At 41.7% G+C, this 19699-nt stretch overlaps 1 protein-coding gene across 1 annotated transcript in view; it reads right to left on the reverse strand.

Moving 5' to 3' along the window:
• The window catches only part of EFCAB6 (EF-hand calcium binding domain 6), a 264360-nt gene that overhangs the window by 242433 nt on the left and 2228 nt on the right, over positions 1 to 19699 (reverse strand). Inside the window, exon 2 of the mRNA XM_064368188.1 lies at positions 13698 to 13843. Within this exon, the coding sequence (XP_064224258.1) occupies positions 13698 to 13730 (33 nt within the window). The 5' untranslated portion in view covers positions 13731 to 13843. The remainder of the gene's footprint in view (positions 1 to 13697; positions 13844 to 19699) is intronic.

Below are 19699 nucleotides of genomic sequence, written 5' to 3' on the forward strand. Positions count from 1 at the left end.
AGACAGAGGAGGAGCCCCACTTCCTGGATATAACCCTGTCCAAATTTCTAGCTGACCCTGAACCATGCATGTGCAGGTCAGACTCAAAAAGGCCCAGATAAAGATAAAGAAATGAATTGAGATATGAGCAACTGCTCGCTGCAGGGAAGACAGAGTGTGCAAGTTAACTGCCTGTCAAAACAAAAGTGTCAAGTCTTCAGAGAAACAAAACAGAATCCAGAGTCCCCACACCATTTATAATGTTGAGTGTTGCACTAAGAAACAGCCATAGCCACACATGCGCACTGAGCACTTGAAATGTGGCTAAGAGAACTTATTAACTATTTTTTTTGCTTTATTTAATGTTAATTTAAAAATAATATTGATTCAATTATTGGAAAACGTTTAAGTATGTTTGGAATACTTAGGTATATGAATCTAATATTTCAACTATAAATCTTATGAAATATAAATACCAATCAAGAGATTTAGTGTCTGAATTGAAGTCTGCTCTAAGTGTAAAGCACGCACCAGGTTTGAAGACTTATTAGACTGAAAGGAATATCAAATGTTTTATTAACAATATTAACTGCAATTACATGTTGAAATGAAATATTCTGGATATATAGGGTTGAATAAAAATATTAACATATGTGGCTCACAGTAGATATATACATTTTTTTTTGAGACAGAGTCTTGCTCTGTCACCCAGGCTAGAATGCATTAGCGTGATCTTGGCTCACTGCAACCTCTAACACCTGGGCTCAAGGTCAGCTAATTTTTAAATTTTCTGTAGAGATAGGGTATCCCTATGTTGCCAAGGCTGGTCTTGAACTGCTTGGCTCAAGCGATGATCCTACTTGGGCCTCCCAAAGCATTGGGATTACAGGCGTGAACCACCACACCTGACCTACTCATAGTATATTTCTTTTGGATAACTCTGTTCTGGGATATTATCCAAACATACTCAAATATAAACAACCAGGGAAATAAGACCCTTCTCAATGGAAAAGACAATCAATGCAGGCCAACCTTGAGATGACTAATGTGAGAATTACTAGACAAGAACTTTAAAGCAGCTATCTTAACTGCTCAGAGTCAAAAGATACATGCTCATAACTGAAGAAAAACAGAAAATCTAAGCAGGTAAAGAGATCATAAAGAGGAATCAAATGGAAATTCTACAACTGTAATATACAATGTCTAAAAGTAAAAATTCAAGGCGTGGGCTTAATAGAATGAAGATGATAAGAGTCGGTGAACTTAAAGACAGATCAATAGACATTATCCAATCTGAATGATAGAATAAACAAATTTTTTAATGAACTGAGTGAGCCTCAGGGGCCAGTGGGACATATCAAAATGTTTAAGAGAGGAAAGAACGGGACAGAAAAAAATATTGGGGAAAATTATGGCTCAAAACTTGACAAATTCAAAAAAAAGACAGCATTAGAGGGAAGAGAAAACTTTGAAACAGAACACGGTATGCATAAGAAGAAACAAATAGAACTGTATATATTTTGTTTAAGTCAGAAAAAAAAGAGAATCAGTCCTTGAAATTAAGACTGGAATTTAGGAATGCCTAAAATTCATTGATCTGTTTGTTTTCTTTTCTTTTCTTTTTGAGATGGAGTTTCACTCTTGTTGCCCAGGCTGGAGTACAATGGCATAATCTCAGCTCACTGCAACCTCCACCTCCCAGGTTCAAGCGATTCTCCTGCCTCAGCCTCTAAGTAGCTGAGATTACAGACATGCACCACCACACCCAGCTAATTTTGCATTTTTAACAGAGATGGGGTTTCTCCATGTTGGTCAGGCTGGTCTTGATCACCCGAGGTCGGTGGTCCGCCCACCTCAGCCTCCCAAAGTGCTGGGATTACAGGCGTGAGCCACTGCACCCGGCCTGTTTGTTTTCATAACACTTAATTCCCCTGTATTGAAAGTATATACAGTGGGTTGGTTGTGGTATACAGTAAATTCTAAAAAGAAATAAGTTTTTAAATTACTAGGAGATAGCATGAAGTCAGATTCTGATTAAGAACTAATGAATGAGGCCAGACACAGTGGTTCACATCTTTGTAATCCCAGAACTTAGGGAGCCAAGGCAGACTGATCACTTGAGGTCAGGAATTCAAGACCAGCCTGGCCAACATGATGAAACCCTGTTTCTACCAAAAATACAAAAATTAGCTGGGCACGGTGGCACATGCCTGTAATCCCACTACTTGGGAGGCTGAAGTACGAAAATCACTTGAACCGGGAGGTGGAGGTTCCAGTGAGCCAAGATCGTATATATATATATTTACTCATTCATTAGTTTTTTTTGAGACGGAGTCTCACTGGCTGTGTCATCCAGGCTAGAGTACTTGTCTGTGTGTGTGCATGCATGTGTGTGTATGCAAATTTAGTTATTGGGTTAAATGCAATACTAACAATATTCTAGCTCAAATTTTCTACTTTTGATCATTATAGACTTATTTTGGAAGTGTTTGATTCCACTGGGTGTGGTGGCTCACACCTGTAATCCCAGCACTTTGGGAGGCCGAGGCAGATGGATCACCTGAGGTCAAGAGTTCGACACCAGCCTGGCCAACATGGTGAAACCCCGTCTCTACTAAAAATACAAAATCAGCCAGGCATAATGGCGGGTACCTATAATCCCAGCTACTCGTAAGGCTGAGACAGGAGAATCGACTGAATCTGGGAGGCGGAGGTTTCAGTGAGCCAAGATTGCGCCATTGCAGCCTGGGCAACAAGAGTGAAATTCTGTCTCAACAACAACAAAAAAAAGTCTTTAATTCCTACTGTATTTTGTATTCCTTTTTTAAGGGCCCCAAGGACACAGTCCACACATTTTCACTCCTTTCTTCCCCTGGTATGGTACACCACCAGGTGGCCAAGGGCCCTCATCTTCCACATCCCTCCCCAAGTAACTACATCACCCATGCTGCAAACCCTTCCCTGGCTCCCTGCAGCCTCTAGGATAAAGGTTGAACTGTTTTACCAAGTGCTTTTCTGGATTGGCCCCTCTAGTCACAACATGACCCATATTTCTTCACTTCCAATAGAAATCACAGAATTACCCAGGTCCCTGAATAAGCATAGCAGGCGGGTGCAGGCATCCGAGCTTTCACACAGACTATTCCCTCTGCTATAATGACCTTTCCTTCCCCTCTCATCTTGCAAATACCCACTCCTCAGTTAAAACTAAGTGAAATACCCCTCCTCCAAAAAGCCTTTCTGGACTACCTGTCCTCATTTTCAGATAGCTTGCCATCCTGTAACTCCCAGCCACCCTGCAGTGAACCCTGTCCCAGCACTTGCCAACACTCCGTAAGTGTCTCACTGGGCTGGGAACTCCTCAAGGGCAGGGCCTGAGTCTGATTTATCTGCATCACAGTGTCTAGCATTGGGTCTACCAGGTAGCAGATGCTCAATAACTATTTGATGCAAGAAAAAAATGACAAAATGCTAAGCTCCAAAATATAAGTTGACCCAAATACATTTATATGGACCCTTAAAATAAATGAAAAGAAGGCCAACTGCAGCAGCTCATGCCTGTAATCCCAGCACTTTGGGAGGCCGAGGCGGGCTGATCACCTGAGGTCAGGAGTTCAAGACCAGCCTGGCCAACATAGTGAAACCCTATCTCTACTAAAAATACAAAATTAGCTGGGCATGGTGGCCCACGCCTGTAATCCCAGCTACTAGGGAGGCTGAGGTAGGAGAATCACTTGAACCTGGGAGGCGGAGGTTGTAGTGAGCCAAGATCATGCCACTGAACTCCAGCCTGGGCAACAAGAGCAAAACTCTGTGTCAAAAGAAAGAAAAGTAAAGAAAAGAAATGAAAAGAAAAGAAACTGGCTGGAGAAGTGCTACATGCAAAATGTGACCGAGTATCTGTCGATCATGATCATCTACATCAGCCTTAATTAAGTGAATTATGAAAAATAAAACTTCAACCATTCAACTACTCAGTGGCAACAATGGGAGAAAGTCAGGACGGGTTACATTCTCCCCTGAGCTTGTCTGGAATTGAATGATTCTAAGCATGTACAACATACAGCACCTGAGCCAACACGTCCTGAAACTGTTCTCATGTGAGCGGCATCAGGAAGTCTGTGATAATTCTTCTCAGTTCACTTTTTGACACAGTCGAGTTCTGACCAGTATCAAGCAGCTGAAAGGCTTTTTTCAACTCATCCCCTCTGTCGGTAATTTTTTGAAATAAAATCCGTTTAACATCTAAAGAGGACAGTGTTGGATTTGCAACAGCTGTGGCTATAAAAGAGATACAGCTATTTATTAAACATGTTTAAAGCCAACATACTAAACAAAAACACTGACAGTGTTTAACAGAACCCAGCAAACTTCTTAAACGGTATTTCTCCCACCATGTCTAGGTTTACATGTATAACTATTCGATGATTTGTCATGAAAACTCTACAATCATCTTTCAACTCTGAACTTTGGTCATTATAGAATAATAGTATTGACATTAGTAAGGAAAAAATAATAATCTTCCCTCTAAAGGACATAGGTAAGTACAAGTGAAAAACATGGATACTGAAAGCAAATTTGGTTAATAGCATTCAAATAAATCTTTAAAATATCACATTCACCTTTCATCCCCTTGCCAATTTTTGAGGGAAAAACATGTAATTCTTAAACCTAGATCATTTCCCTTTCAAAGACAAGGAAGAGCAGGACACTAAAATGAAGATATGAAAATGTTTCGAGTGGTCTAAATAAGCTTTTGGGTTTTGAACTTTTTTGGAAGGAAAGGAATAATGTCTTGACTAATGTTTTAGGTCCTGAGCCCCAGGTGTCAGCAAAGGAGAGGTGAATACACCATTGGCCTCCTTCCCCTCTCCAACATAAAAACAATTATAGGAGCATTAGGTAGGAAATTACATAAGTAAATATGGTGAGTACAAACCAACTTATGGTGCCAATCCATACCATATGCATGAAGACATTATTATTCCATTTGAGAGAGGAGATCAAGAATAATGGTCATTGGTAAATCCCTCCTACTTATTTATGAGATAAACTTGGTCACCACAGTTTATTTAGTAGCTCTTTCTTAAATAGTAAATCTATGTAAGAAAAGGGCTTTGACATTGCCTTATCCTTTATGATAATATTCACAAGCAGCAGCTAGGGAGGGAGGATGCCAGTTCTCTCCCTCTGAATGAAAATTTCTTATCAAGCTATTGCACATTTCTGGTGTAAGGACAGTGATAGCTTTAGTCTTGGGGTGACCTGGGCAGGTGAAAGACTGAAAAGATCTCAATGCACCAACTTGAACCCACTCAGAGGGCGGGCTGGGATTTCCTCGGAGCTGTAGGGTGGTACAAGAGAGAACGTGCAGGCACCCCACAGTTACACTGCCATGGAGATCTGCTGCAGGCCCTAACCCCATGAGCCACAGCACAGCAGGCTCTGGAGGGTACTGCCACCCCACACAGGGGCTGTTCCGCCATCATGGATTCTCCCCTGACATCCACTGAGGGCCCAGCACGCACAGGACCTGTGCCGGGGGCTGGGGATGACTCTTGAACCTTGTGCCCAGAGCCTCCGAGACAGAGGTGATTCTGTAACTGGGATGTGGCGATCCGGTGTGGAGACAGGCACTAGGTGTCTGCGGGGGGCATGGCAGACCTAAACAGAGGATGGCTGGTTTGGGGTGACAGGATGGAAGGCGACAGGAAAGCCTTCTCAGTGGAAAGCAACTTGGTGTTCCTGAGGCAACAGAGCTGGAAGTGGGGCTGCTGTGGGCGTGGCCAGCCTGGGCAAAAGGAGGATGGGGGCAGGGACAAGCAGAGGAGCATCGGCCAAGAGATGGGATGGGAAAAGTCGGCAGGACCTAACCTTGGGCTTAGTGCTCTGGAGTTATAAGATGCCACAGTGGGACTGTCATCGAAACAACATAACCCAATTTTTATTCTTCACTTTCCCCTGGTACCATGTAGAGGAGGAAATGAAAGGGAAGGAGAATGATAGAGTGGAGACAGGCTGGGTGACCACAGCTGCTCAGGAGAGGGATGACACAGCTCTGTACTAGTGTGATGGTCACAGAGCAAACACTTCAGATGAATAAAAGGTCGAGCGGGGAGGTCTATGGAATCCTCTGGTTGGAGGGACCAGGTGAGGTATGGAAAGAGGATGGAACACCTACATCTGGCTTGGTGGCGGGGCAGGAGCAGCACCCTTCACTTAGAAAGGGAAGAGGGAAGATGCAACAGATGGTATTTTCCAAGACGGGCACAGCAAAATCTCCCAGCACAAGGTCATGTGAACACTACCTCCCCCAGAAGTGGGCATATGTTCCCCCCTTGAATCTGGTGGGCCTGTGATGATAGCAGAATGGATATCTATCAGGATGATACAGGACATGTGTGATCTCCAAAATGAGGTCATGCAAGGTGCTAGGGCCTCTGCCTGGTCCTATTTATTTATTTACTGAGACAGAGTGTCGCTCTGTTGCCTAGGTTGGAATGCAGTGGCACGATCTTAGCTCACTGCAACCTCCACCTCCTGGGTTCAAGCAATGCTCCTGCCTCAGCCTTCTGAGTAGCTGGAACTACAGGCGCCTGCTGCCACACCTGGATAATTTTTGTATTTTCTAGTAGAGACAAGGTTTCACCATGTTAGCCAGGCTGGTGTGGAACTCCCAACCTCATATGATCCACCCACTTCAGCCTCCCAAAGTGCTGACATTACAGACGTGAGCCACCACTCCCAGCCATGCCTGGTCCTCTTTAGATGCTCACATACAGTCACCACTTGGCTGTGAGGAAGCCAAGAAGCCACCCCAAGAGGCCACATGGAGGGGTTCTGGGCAACAGCCTTAGCCAAGGTTCCAGGCAACAGCCTGCATCTACTCCTAGCCATTTGAGGACTCCAGCCCCCAATGTGAAGGCAGCCCAGCCTCTGTACCTCTCTGGCTAGATTGCATGGAGCAGAGAATCTGTGAGCAAAATAAATGACTGTTGCTATTTCAAGTCACGATGTTTAGGGAGTTTGCACACAGCAATAGATACCTGGAAGAGAAGAAGAAAAAGCTTATGGGGAAGCTCATGAGTTCAAGCCTGGGCTATCTAAGCGGGATGTCCATCTGAAAGTTGAACACATAATCTGGAGATCAGAGAGGCTGGAGAAGCAAGCATGGGAACCAACTGCATGGAAGCCACGGGGAAACACGCCCAATGGGAAGAGGAGAAGGGGCTGTGTGAAACACTGACTTGTAAGGAAGTGGAATTCATTCATTCAAAAATATCGTATTTCAACACCTATCAGATTTCAACCAGTTTTCAGCCCTGAGGGCACTGCAGTGAATAAGACAGGTACAGCTTACAATCTGGAGGTGAGATGACAGACAAGAAGCCAATAAATAAATGAACGATAGAGTCATGATGCACAGTGACGCATGCCATGGAGACGGGAAGGCAGAACAATGAGGCAGAGTGCAGCTGGGGCTGTTTTAGAGAGGATGGTCAAGGAAGTCTGCTCCAAAGTGGGTTTGTGAACTGAAACCCAGAAACATAAAAATTAGCCAGCCAGTCAAGAAGCTGAAGTAAGAATGTCTTCAACAGGGAAACCATAGCAACCGGTAAAAAAACCCTGAGCAAGGAGCTTGATACGTCCAGGAAAGCAGAAAGGCCGGAGTGGACAAAGTGTGGCACGTAGCAGATAGGATGGAGAACAGTGAGAGCTTGGGCCACGGGAGGAGAGGGCCAGTCCACGTAGGCTTCAGACACCTGCAGAAAGGATGGCATTTTCCTCAAAGTGCAATGGGAAGGCTCAGGAGAGTTTAAGCAGAGAAGCAATGTTATCTAACAGCACATGTGTGGGGTTTTAAAAAAAATGTTCTGGCTGCTCTGTAAAGAATGGACTTTGGGAGGCTGAGGTGGGCGGATCACTTAATGTCAAGAGTTCAAGACCAGCTAGGCCAAAATGGCAAAACCCGGTCTCTACTAAAAATACAAAAATTAGCCATGCGTGGTGGCAGGCGCCCGTAATCCCAGCTACTTGGAGGCTGAGGCAGAAAAATCACTTGAACCCAGGAGACGGAGGTTGCAGTGAGCTGAGATTATGCCACTGCACTGCAGCCTGGGCGACAAGAGTAAAACTCCATCTCAAAAAAAAAGAATGGCTCATAGGGGGCAAAAAATGAGGAAGGGAGGCCAGAGAGGAGGCTGCTCCAATGTCTAGGGGATAACTGTGGCTTGAACCAGGTGGTAGTCCTGAAGGTAGACAGAAAGTAGACAGATAAGAGACATGCTCCATCAGTTCTGTAGCTGACAAGGTTTTGCTGATAGATAGGCTGAGGAGGTGCGTGAGGGGTGTTAAAGAAAATAGAGAAATCAAGGATAATCCCTTGGTGCTGGACGTGAGGAACTAGATGAATGACAGTGTCATTGCTGAAATGGAGAACATGGGGGAGTTGAGATATCCGTTTAGCCAGTTCAGCTCTGAGATACCCGCTAGATGCCGTGCACGCAGAAAGGTCAGTGAGGCAGCTGGATATACAACTGGGAGCTTGGCGGGGAGGTCAGGATGGAGCTATCATTTTGCTTACAGGTGGTATTTCAGAACATGGAGCCAGATGACTCACTGAAGAGAAGGCAGACAGGGAAAAGAGGAATGAGCACAGAGCCCTGGGGGAGAAGCAGGAACGTAAGCCTCCCACAAGAGTTCCAAGAACACAGAAATGCAGGAAGCACTCAGGCTTCCCTTCCACTTCTGGCTATCACTCAGAATCTCAGAAGCAGCTGAGTCACACACAGCAGCTGCATGACTCAGTATCAGCTGGTGAGCACTATTTCTCCCTCTTTGCCCCAGCCTGAAAATCCTCCTCCTGCCCTTAGTGTCAGAGGGGATCCCTCTTTTTAATGTATGCCTCCATCTTGAAATTCTTTCTCGGACCTCTCCTATATATTTTTAGTTGATTTCTTAGAAACCTCACCGTTGCAATCAATAGTTGTCATTTAAAAGAATCAGAGGCTGGGCAAGGTGGCTCACGCCTATAACCCCAGCCCTTTGGGAGGCCAGGGCGGGTGGATCACGAAGTCAAGAGATCGAGACCATCCTGATCACCATGGTGAAACCCCAACTCTACAAAAATTAGCTGGGTGTGGTGGCATGCACCTGTATTCCCAGCTACCTGGGAGGCTGAGGCAGGAGAATCGCTTGAACCTGGCAGGCGGAGGTTGCAGTGAGCCGAGATTACGCCACTGCACTCCAGCCTGGTGACAGAGTGAGACTCTATCTCAAAAAAAAAAAAAAAAAAAAAATCAGAAAATATTGATTTGAGACTATTTTAAAATACATGAAGGAAAACTTTTTACTCCATGTGCCTAATGCAACGTCTGAGAATGAAAATGAAAGCAGTAACCCAACTTGCATAACCTGCTGGTGGGAGTACAAATTGATACCATCTTTCTGGAGGGCAATTTGACAAAATTTTCTATATCCGTTTAGGATATAGAAAGTCACAACAGACTGTCACTGTCACCCTAACAATGAGAAGGAGTAGGATAAGCTAAAGTATATATATAGTTTTAAAATCCATCAGAGATCTGAGGATGCAAAGAAACTATCATTCAGGAAAGGACAAGCCACTCGTCAGAGAGAGAAGAATGATAACTCTTTCCATCCCTGTAGCACAGTGGGTGAAAAGCAAATTCATTACAGACAGGGTAGGAAGAAAACAACCCAGTGTTTAGCAGACACAGGAGGCTGAAAGATGGATGAAACTCCCAGGGGCCTTGGTCACAGAGCAGGTCTGGGCCCATCCTTTTGGGCCTTCCCCGAGTGCACATAAGCAGCACTGCACCAAAGGCTGAGGCTACAGGAGAGCTGTGTGATCCACCCCAGCCTGGCACATAGGGTTTTGCACAAGTCCAGGGCAGCTGTTTACCAAAGGCTGAATACTGGGAAGAAGAGCTCAGGTGAACTCTCCAAAAGCATAGGGGTCCTTCACTAAATGTCAGTGCCCCACTGCAGGTTAAAGGCAGGGCCACAGGATGGACAGAGACGTTCCCAGGTACAGAAAGCCATGGCAGAGCTGGAGAACAGAGAGACCTCCCAAGAAACCACCCAAAAATGGCAGGCAGGCCGTAAAGCAGAGAGATCTCCCTGCCATATGCAAAGCTGGGCTCTAGCACAGAGAGAGCTGCGGAGTCTCACCAGCGCTCACACCTCAGACACCTGTTGAAGGCAAGCCTAGGAAACCAGGGGTAACTTAAATTTAACTAAAACTGCACCAAAGTCAAGGGACAGCTCACCTGAGAGATGAAGCTGAGTCAGCCCACTTCGCTGGAAGCCTGAGAGAAGAGGCTTCCTTTTCTGGTGGTAAATATTATTGACTTCTGTCTCTACTGTTTTTCACACAAACATCCGGCATTACATTTTTTTTTTTAATTGCAAGACAACTGAAGAAGAAAAGGTAACCTAATGAGGGTAAAAATAGTCATCAGGAGAACACCCACAGAGAGAACAAATGCAGAAATGACCAGGTATTCAAACTGAGAACGGGAACTATGTTAGCAAGATGAAAGAGAAAAGCTGAAAACATGGTGAACGTATAGGGAATTGCAGCAGAGAAATGGAAAGCATTTTTAAAGAATGCATGAAAAAAATCAAAAAATTAAAAATACAACATCCGAAGTTAAGAATTCATTTTTTTGCTTAGTAGCAGAGTGTACGTGCTAGAAGAAAGAACTAGAGAACATGAACTCAGGTCTATAGGAATGATTCAAATTGAAACACAAAGATAAAAACATTTAAAGAGGAAACAAGGTGTCTGATGTTTACTTGCTTATGTGATGCATGAGTTATACAAGTATGTATCTAACAGATATATATTGTACATGCATGAAAAAGGGACCGGCCAAACTGCTGATGGTACCCTCTTGTAGAGGAAAGTGGTGCTGGGAGGCAAATATATATTTAATTTTTAAAAGGTAAAAATATACTCCAGTGCACTAAAAAGTACCACCAATAGAAATAAAAAACAAATGACAAAGAAGAAAAATACCTGTGGCACTAAGGCAGAGAAAAGATTTGCTATATGCAAAGCTGGTGGCTGAGCTATAATAAAGCAGAGATATCGGTGGAGTCTCACTGGTGTGGAGTCTCACCAGTCTCTTTAATACAAAGAGAGCTCACACTCATCACTAAAAAAAAGTCCAACCCAAAGTAGGTAAACAGGCAAAGGATATGAACAGGCAACTCACAAAAGCAAAACGCATAAACCTGGTAAACTTGAGAATAAAATTAACCTTACTATTGAGGAAATCTGTATTAAATTCACAATGGAATGTTATTTTTCCATATCCAGTGGGCAATATCTTAAAAGATAATCTGTGTTAGGATACTTAAAAATGAGCACTTTTAAGTCTCACAAGTGGGAATGTGCTAAGGTGCAAGTTTCCTGAAGGGTTACCTGGTGGTACTCATGAGGAGCCTTAAGAGTAGAACAGGTTGGGTGCACTGGCTCACACCTAGAATCCCGGCACTTTGGGAGGCCAAGAGGTTTGAGACCAGCCTGGCCAACATGGTGAAATCCTGTCTCTACTAAAAATACACAAATTAGGCCTGGCGTGGTGGCTCACACCTTTCCAGCACTTTGGGAGGCCAAGGAGGGCAGATCATGAGGTCAGGAGATCAAGACCATTCCGGCTGACACAGTGAAACCCTGTCTCTACTAAAAATACAAAAAATTAGTCGGGTGTGGTGGCACGTGCCTGTAGTCCCAGCTACTCAGGAGGCTGAGGCAAGAGAATTGCTTAAACTGGGAGGCGGAGGTTGCAGTGAGCTGAGATCGTACCACTACACTCCAGCCTGGGCAACAGAGCAAGACTCTTTCTCAAAACACAAAATAAATGAATACAAAAATTAGCCAGGTGTGGTAGTGCATGCCTGTGATCCCCGCTACTTAGGAGGCTGAGTCATGAGAATCACTTGAACCCAGGAGGTGGAGATTGCAGTGAGCCGAGATCATGCCATTGCACTCCAGCCTGGACGACAGAGTAAGACTGTCTCAAAAAGAAAAAAAAAAGAATTGGAACACCTTTTAACCCAATCATCCCACCTCACTCTAGTCTTCTTTGTACCATCAGAAAGTTAATCAAAGATATATCTAAATTATATTGTAGACATGGAGCTATTGAACTAGAATGCATTTATTGTTGATGACATATTTTTATGTCAGAAACTGCTAAATTAATCCCCGATACCCATTCTCCTCTTTCTTCTTAGAAACAGACCCGAGTTTGGGTAAACACGTGGTTGTTGGAAACAAAGTCTGTATTTTGCAGGCATGGGACCAAGTGGTTCACGTCATGACTGTTGCAAGTAAGCACAAGTGTCATGACAAGGATGGCTTCCTCCAGTGACAAGGCAGAACCCAACTTCTCCTTTCACTGTGGCCCCTCTGGGCCCTGCTGATTCCTCAGGCTGTGTTCATGCTGTGCTTTTTAAGTGTGTCTTACAGCATTTGCCTCACGTGACTTGAATTCTTTATCTCCCTCTCTAGACTGTGAACTTGTCTAGGGCAGGCCTTCTGTCAGGTTCATCTTTTTATTCTCAGCACCTATTACAGTGCCTGTCACATATTACGGCTTGGAAAATGTTTGTGAATAAATGAATCCATAAATGAAGGAACTAATAAATTTAAGGATATATATTTTTGGAAAATAATCATGTCAAATTCTGTTGCTTTTAAAACTGGTAAGAACTCCAAAAGAGTTAAAAACCTATGTCCACATAAAAACCAGTACATGAATGCTTATGACGGCTTCAGTTATAATTGCCAAACATGGAGGCAACCAAGATGCCCATTTATTATTATTATTATTATTATTTGGAGACAGGGTCTCACTCTGTCACCCAGGTTGGAGTACTGTAGCACAATCACGGCTCACTGAAGCCTTGACTTCCAGGGCTCAAGCAATCCTCCCACCTCAGCCTCCCAAGTATCTGGGACTATAGGCATGCACCACTATGCCTGGCTGATTTTTTGTATTTATTTCTAGTAGAGACAAGGCCTTACTACATTGCTCAGCTTGGTCTGGAACTCCTGGGCTCAAGCAATCCTTCTGCCTCGACCTCCCGAAATGCTGGGATTACAGGCATGAGCCACTGTGCCTGGTCAATCCATGGCATTTTACACATTTGTCTAAAATGAATACAATGTACACCACCAAGAGTGAACCCTATTATAAACTATGAGCTTTAGGTAATAATAATGTTATCAGTATGGGTTCATCAATTGTAACAAATGTACCACACTAATATGAGATGTTAGTTATGGGGAAACTGGGAGTGAGAGGGTGTATGGAAACTTCCTGTATTTTATACTCACTTTTTCTGTACACCTAAAACTGCTTTAAAAAAAATTAAGTCTACTAATTTACCAAGTGAGTTTTTACATACATAACATAAGAGCTAAGCCCCTGAATTCTGGAATCACACTTGCTGGGTTCAAATCCTGAAATGCCACTTAAAAACTATGTAACTTTTAGGCAAATAGCTTAATCAATCTGTGTCCCAATTTCCCCTATAGAAAATAGGGACAAAAATAGAACTTATTCATAGAGTTAATGTGAGGATCAAATGTCATGTGAATCCTTTGAACTAAGCTTGGTACATATTAAATACACATAAGTGATATCTACTGTTAGTGCTCTTATTCGCTCGTGAATACTTACGTGAACAAGATCTGAACATATTTGAGGAACCATTCCTTGAATATATTCTACATGGTGAAGAAAGGGGTCTTGAATGTGTAAATTTTCGTGCGCGAGAATGCGACCTAAGCCAATCTGGTATAATCGCCATTTTGCAGATTAAATCCCTGTGATATAAAAGAAAACAGATGACATTACCTTAAAGCATACATCCCAAATGTGGCCGGTTTCCTATCTATTCCTTTTCTGAAAGGACAGCTGGAGAGTGTAAAAATGATGCTAGTCATAATCTGCTTTACCAATGTTTCAGACTATTCTTGAAGTGAACACAAAAGTCATAATTTTGGACTCCTTGTTTTTAGCATATCCAATAAACTTTAAAAACAGCAAAATAAAGAGACTTTTGGATAGAAAAATCCACCTACATCTTGACCATCACTGACTCATTTCTTTGGTAGGCAGTAAGGGGAAGAAAGTTTGGATTCTCTGAGCTTTTCTGAAGTGCCTCCGTATAAATCCAACATGCAGTCAGAGGCAGAGCTGGGATGACAGAAGCGAAACTGCTGGAGTAAGGACCTCTGAAAATCCTCTCCTCCATTAAATCAATGAAGACACTGGGAAAAATTGTGGAAATCAGTTTTTTCAGAACTCTGGAAATTAACCGAAGGCTTACAGCAAGCTGGGGAGCATTTATTCCCCCAAATGGCTGAATCTCAATATGAAGAACATGTTTTGTGGCATTTTAACTTGCTTCATTCCCATTTCTCCTCACTTGCCTCCCCACTGCCCACCGGCTCTGATGTAGCCTTGAAAACCATCAGCCTTCAATCACAGGGAAAACCCAGTAGGCTGACAGTCACCGGAGTGGACAGAACAGGGCTGGAGCTCTGTGAAAGCCTCCTTACTAGAAAATTATCATTATTTGACCTGATGTTTCCCTGAAACATCCTACTCCCAAGACTGTCTTTATTTCAATTGAGTTAGAGCTCACTTAGTGAGCACAGCTTACCATGAAGAGGCATCTGTTAGAAAAAAATCAGAGGCAATTGTTTAAAATCATGGCTGCCTGAATAGGTAGATAACAGGGCAAATAATAGGCAACCAAAAAGCTTCAAGGGAAAAGCTGGGGAATGAGATGTCAATCAGGACTTGAAAAAGCTCCCACATATTCTTGGAAATCTAGGAAGCCACTCACGTGCACAGAGACATAACCATTCCCAGGGAGAGGTGCTTGCTCAGGAAAGACCTGAGAAGGCCCTAAACTCTCACCTCCAACCGACCTTGCAGCTCTGCCCAAGGAGGAAATGGACCGCATAGCTAAGTGTTGAAGGAATGCTCCAATACAGAAAAGCCCCTCAGTAAAAATTGGGAGATATCGTTTCTAGGCGTTTAAGGAAATTTATGTCCAACTGTGAGCTGATCACTAAGCTAACCAATCAGAGACTCCAGTGGCCATATATAACAAAGAATACAGACTTTATAAAATTTAGGGAAGTCAATAAACAAATGAACAACAGGCAGTAACAACAACAAAATGGAAAGGAATGAGAATATGATTTCTGCAAATACCACATTATATTATTTAAAGTGTCATAGGCCTAGCATGATGGCTCATGCCTGTAATCCCAGCATTTTGGGAGGCTGAGGCAGGACGATCACTTGAGCTCAGAAGTTCAAGGCCAGCCTGGGCAACATACTGAGATTCTGTCTCTAGAAAAAGTAAAAATAAAGAAAATTGACCAGGCATGGTGGCATGCACCCATGATCTCAGCCACCAAGAGGCTGAGATGGGAAGAGCCCTTGAGCCTGGGAGGTTGAGGCTGCAGTGAGCTGTGATTACACCACTGCACTCCAGCCTGTGCCACTGAGCAAGACTCTGTCTCAAAATAAATAAATAAATAGTCCAGTTTTCAACAAAAATTTATGAGAAAGACATGCAAAGAAACAAGAAAGTATGGTCCATACTTATCTTCAGAAACTATGCAAGAAAGAATACAGTGAAATATTTAATCTGTTGAAATAAACACCCCACTAACCTAGAATTTCAAAATCAATGAAATAACTCTTCAAAGGGAATGAGAAATACTTTCTTGGGCAAACAAAAATTGAGAGAATGTGTTGCCAGCAGACTTACTTGCAAGAAATGTTAAAAGAAATTCTTCAGAAAGAAGAAAAGGCCAGGTGCAGTGGCTCATGCCTGCAATATCAGTGCTTTGAGAGGCTAAGGTAGGAGAATTGCTTGAGGCCAGGAGATCAAGACCACCTGGGCAACATGCAAGACCCTGTTTCAACCAAAAAAAGAAAAAAATACACAGATACAGACACACACACACACACACACACACACATACCCCAGGCATGGTGGTGTGCACCTCTAGTCCTAGCTACTTGAGAGGCTCATGTGGTAGAATCACTTGAGCCCAGGCATTTGAGGTTACAGTAAGTTATGATCATCCCACTGCACTCTAGCCTGGGTGACAGAGTGAGACTCTGTCTCTAAATATTTTTTTTAAAAAGAAAACAAAAGAAAGATACATATCAGAAACTCAGATCTATATAAAAAAGGAAGAGCATTTGAGAACAAGTGAAGGAAAAACAAACATATATGCACCTAACAAAAGAGCCCCAATAGACATGAAGCAAAAACTAACTAAATAGAAATGAAAAATAGGTATTTCGACAATTATAGTTAGAAACTTCAACATCCATGTTTAATAATGGGTAGAATAACTAGACAGAAGATCAACAAAGACATAGAAGATCTGAACACCACCACAACCAAGTAGACCTAATAGACAACTAAAGAACACATCCAACCAATAACAGTAGAATATCAGTCTTCTCAGCACACATGGATCATTCTCCAGTATAAACCACATGTTAAGCACAAAACAAGCCTCGATAAATTTAAAAGGATTGAAATTATCAGAGTATAATCTCCAACCATACAGAACGAAAACAGAAATTGGATAATTCACAAATATGTGGAAATTAAACAACACACTCCTAAATAACCACTGAGTCAAAAAAAAATCAAAAGAGAAATTAGCAAATACTTTTAGATGGATAAAAATGAAGGCACAACCTATTAAAACATACAGGATGCAGCTAAAACACTGCTTAGATGGAAATTTACAGATGCTAATGCCTATATTTTAAAAAGAATAAAATCTTGAAAAACTAACCTAAATTTCTTCCTTAAGAAAAATAAGAGTAAACTAAAGCCAAAGCTAGTAAATGAAGAAAATAATAAAGATTAGAGCAGGAATAAATGAATTAAGAACAGAAAAGTAAAGAAAACTAACCAAAGTTAGTTATTTTAAAATATCAAAATTGACAAATTTTTAGCTAGACTGGCCAAAACCAATGAGAAAACACTCAAATTATTAAAATCAGGGATGAAAGGAGACATTACTACTAACCTGACAGAAATAAAAAGGATTATAAGGTAATACTATAAACAATTGTATGCTAACAAATTAGGTAACCTAGGTAAGATGGAAACATTCTTAGAAAGATGCAAAATACTAAACTGACTAAAGAAAAAACAGAAATCTAGATAGAACTATGACAAAAAAATTGAATTAATAACCAAAACTTCCTGCAAAAGAAGTCCAGGACCAGGATCAGATGAGTTCACTAGTAAATTCTACCAAACATTTAAAGAAAAATTCAAGGCTGGACATGGCGGCTCACACCTGTAATCCCAGCACTTTGGGAGGCCAAGGTGGGTTGATCACCTGACATCAAGAGTTCGAGACCAGCCTAGCCAACACAGCAAAACCCCATCTCTACTAAAAATACAAAAATTAGCCAGGCATGGTGGTGCATGCCTGTAATCCCAGCTACTCAGGACGCTCAGGCAGAAGAATCACTTGAACTTGGGAGGCGGAGGTCACTGTGCGCTGAGATCGCGCCACTGCATCCCAGTCTGGGTGACAGAGTGAGACTCCATCTCAAAAAGAAAAAGAAAAATTCAACTAATCCTTCACAAATTCTTATGAAAAACAGAAGAAGGAACATTTCCCAACACATCCTATGAAGCCAGTATTACCCTGATACCAAAACCAAAGACATTAGAAAAAAAGAAAGCTAAAAACCAATACTCTTTATGCGTATAGGGAAAATTCTCAAAAATAGGCTAGCAAACTGAATCCAGCAACATATTTTTAAAAATCAGACAGCATACTCAAATCAAATTTATGCTAGGAATGCAAGGGAGGTTGAACAAACAAAAGTTAATTAATGTAATACACCACATTATTAATCAAGGAAAAAAAATCATAATCTCAGCGCAGAAAAAGCATTTCACAAAATCTTACATCCTTCAATGATTTGTTTAAAGAAAAAAAAAACTCAACAAATTAGGAATGGAAGGGAGCTTCCTTGACTTAATAAAGGGCATCCAAGAAACACTCACAAGTAATGTCATACTTAATGGTGAAAGACCAAAAACTCCCTAAGATCAAAAAAAAGACAAGAATGTCCGTTCTCACTACTGTTGAATATTATACTCAAGGTTCTAGTCAGAGCAGTTAGGCAAGAAAAATAAATAAAAGGTATTCATACTGGAGACTAAGAAGTAAAACTACCTCGATTTGCAAATGATATTGTTGTATATATAGAAAATCTTAAGGAATACAGGCAGACAGACAGATACACATGCACACACACAGTCTATTATAACTAATAAGTTCAATAAGGTTGTAGGATACAAGATCAATATGCAAAAATCAATTATATTTCTGTATACCTGAAATGAACAATCTGAAAATAAAATTAAGAGAACAATTATATTTACAGTATAATCAAAAGGATAAAATAATTAGGAATAAATCAAACAAAAAGAAGTACAATATTTGCACACTAAAACAAATATTATTGAAAGAGGTTAAGTAGACCTGCATGGAAAGATATCCCATGTTCATGGATAAGATGGCAACAGTCTCCAAACTGATCTATGGCTTCAACTCAATGTTTACCAAAATCCCAACTTCCTTTCTTGCAGAAATTGACAATGTTAAAATTTATATATAAATGCAAGGGACCCAGAATAGCCAAAACAGTCACGAAAAATAAAAATAAAGTTGGGGGCTGGGCACAGTGGCTCACGCCTGTAATCCCAGAACGTTGGGAGGCCGAGGTAGGTGAATCAGCTGAGCCTGACCAACATGGTGAAACTCTGTCTCTACTAAAAATACAAAATTAGCCGGGCATGGTGGTACATGCCTGTAATCCTGGCTACTTGGGAGGCTGAGGCAGAAGAATTGCTTGAACCTGGGAAGCAGAGGTTGCAGTGAGCTGACATTGCACCACTGCACTCCAGCCTGGGCAACAAGAGCAACACTCTGTCTCAAAAAAATAAAAATAAAGTTGGAGGATTTACATTTCCTGATTTCAAAGCTTAATACAAAGCAAGAGCAATGAAGACAGTACAGTTCTGGCATTAAGTATGCACATATAGATTAATGGAATAGAATTGAGAGACCAGAAATAAACTTTTACATTTATCATTAATTGATTCTTGGCAAGGGTGCCAAGACCACTCAATGGAAAAAAAGTAGTCTTTTCAACAAATGGCACAAAAGAATGAAGTTGGGCCCCTACCTCACACCATATACAAAAAATAACTCAAAATAGATCAAAGCCCTAAATGTAAGAACTAAAACTATAGAATTTCTAGAAAAAAGCATAGGTATAAATCTTTCTGACTTTGGATTAAACAATGATATGTTAGATATGATACCAAAATAAGCAACTAAAAAAGAAATAGATTAATTGGACTTCATCAAAATTTAAAACTTTTGTACTTCAAAGAATACTGTCAAGAAAGTGATAAGACCCACAGAATGGAATAAATCATTTGTGAATCATATATTTGATAAAAATTTAGTGTGCAGAATATATTAAGAACTCTTACAGCTTAATAATAAGGGACAAATAATAGGAGGGAGATCCCATAAGTGCCGAGGCAGGAACAAAAGGCCTCAGTCTATTTCCATACAAATAATGAAGAAGAAAGC

Source organism: Aotus nancymaae, unplaced genomic scaffold (genome assembly GCF_030222135.1).
Source record: "Aotus nancymaae isolate 86718 unplaced genomic scaffold, 86718_ANA_hifiasm-v0.15.2.pri h1tg000076l, whole genome shotgun sequence".
Taxonomy (NCBI): Eukaryota; Metazoa; Chordata; class Mammalia; order Primates; family Aotidae; genus Aotus; species Aotus nancymaae.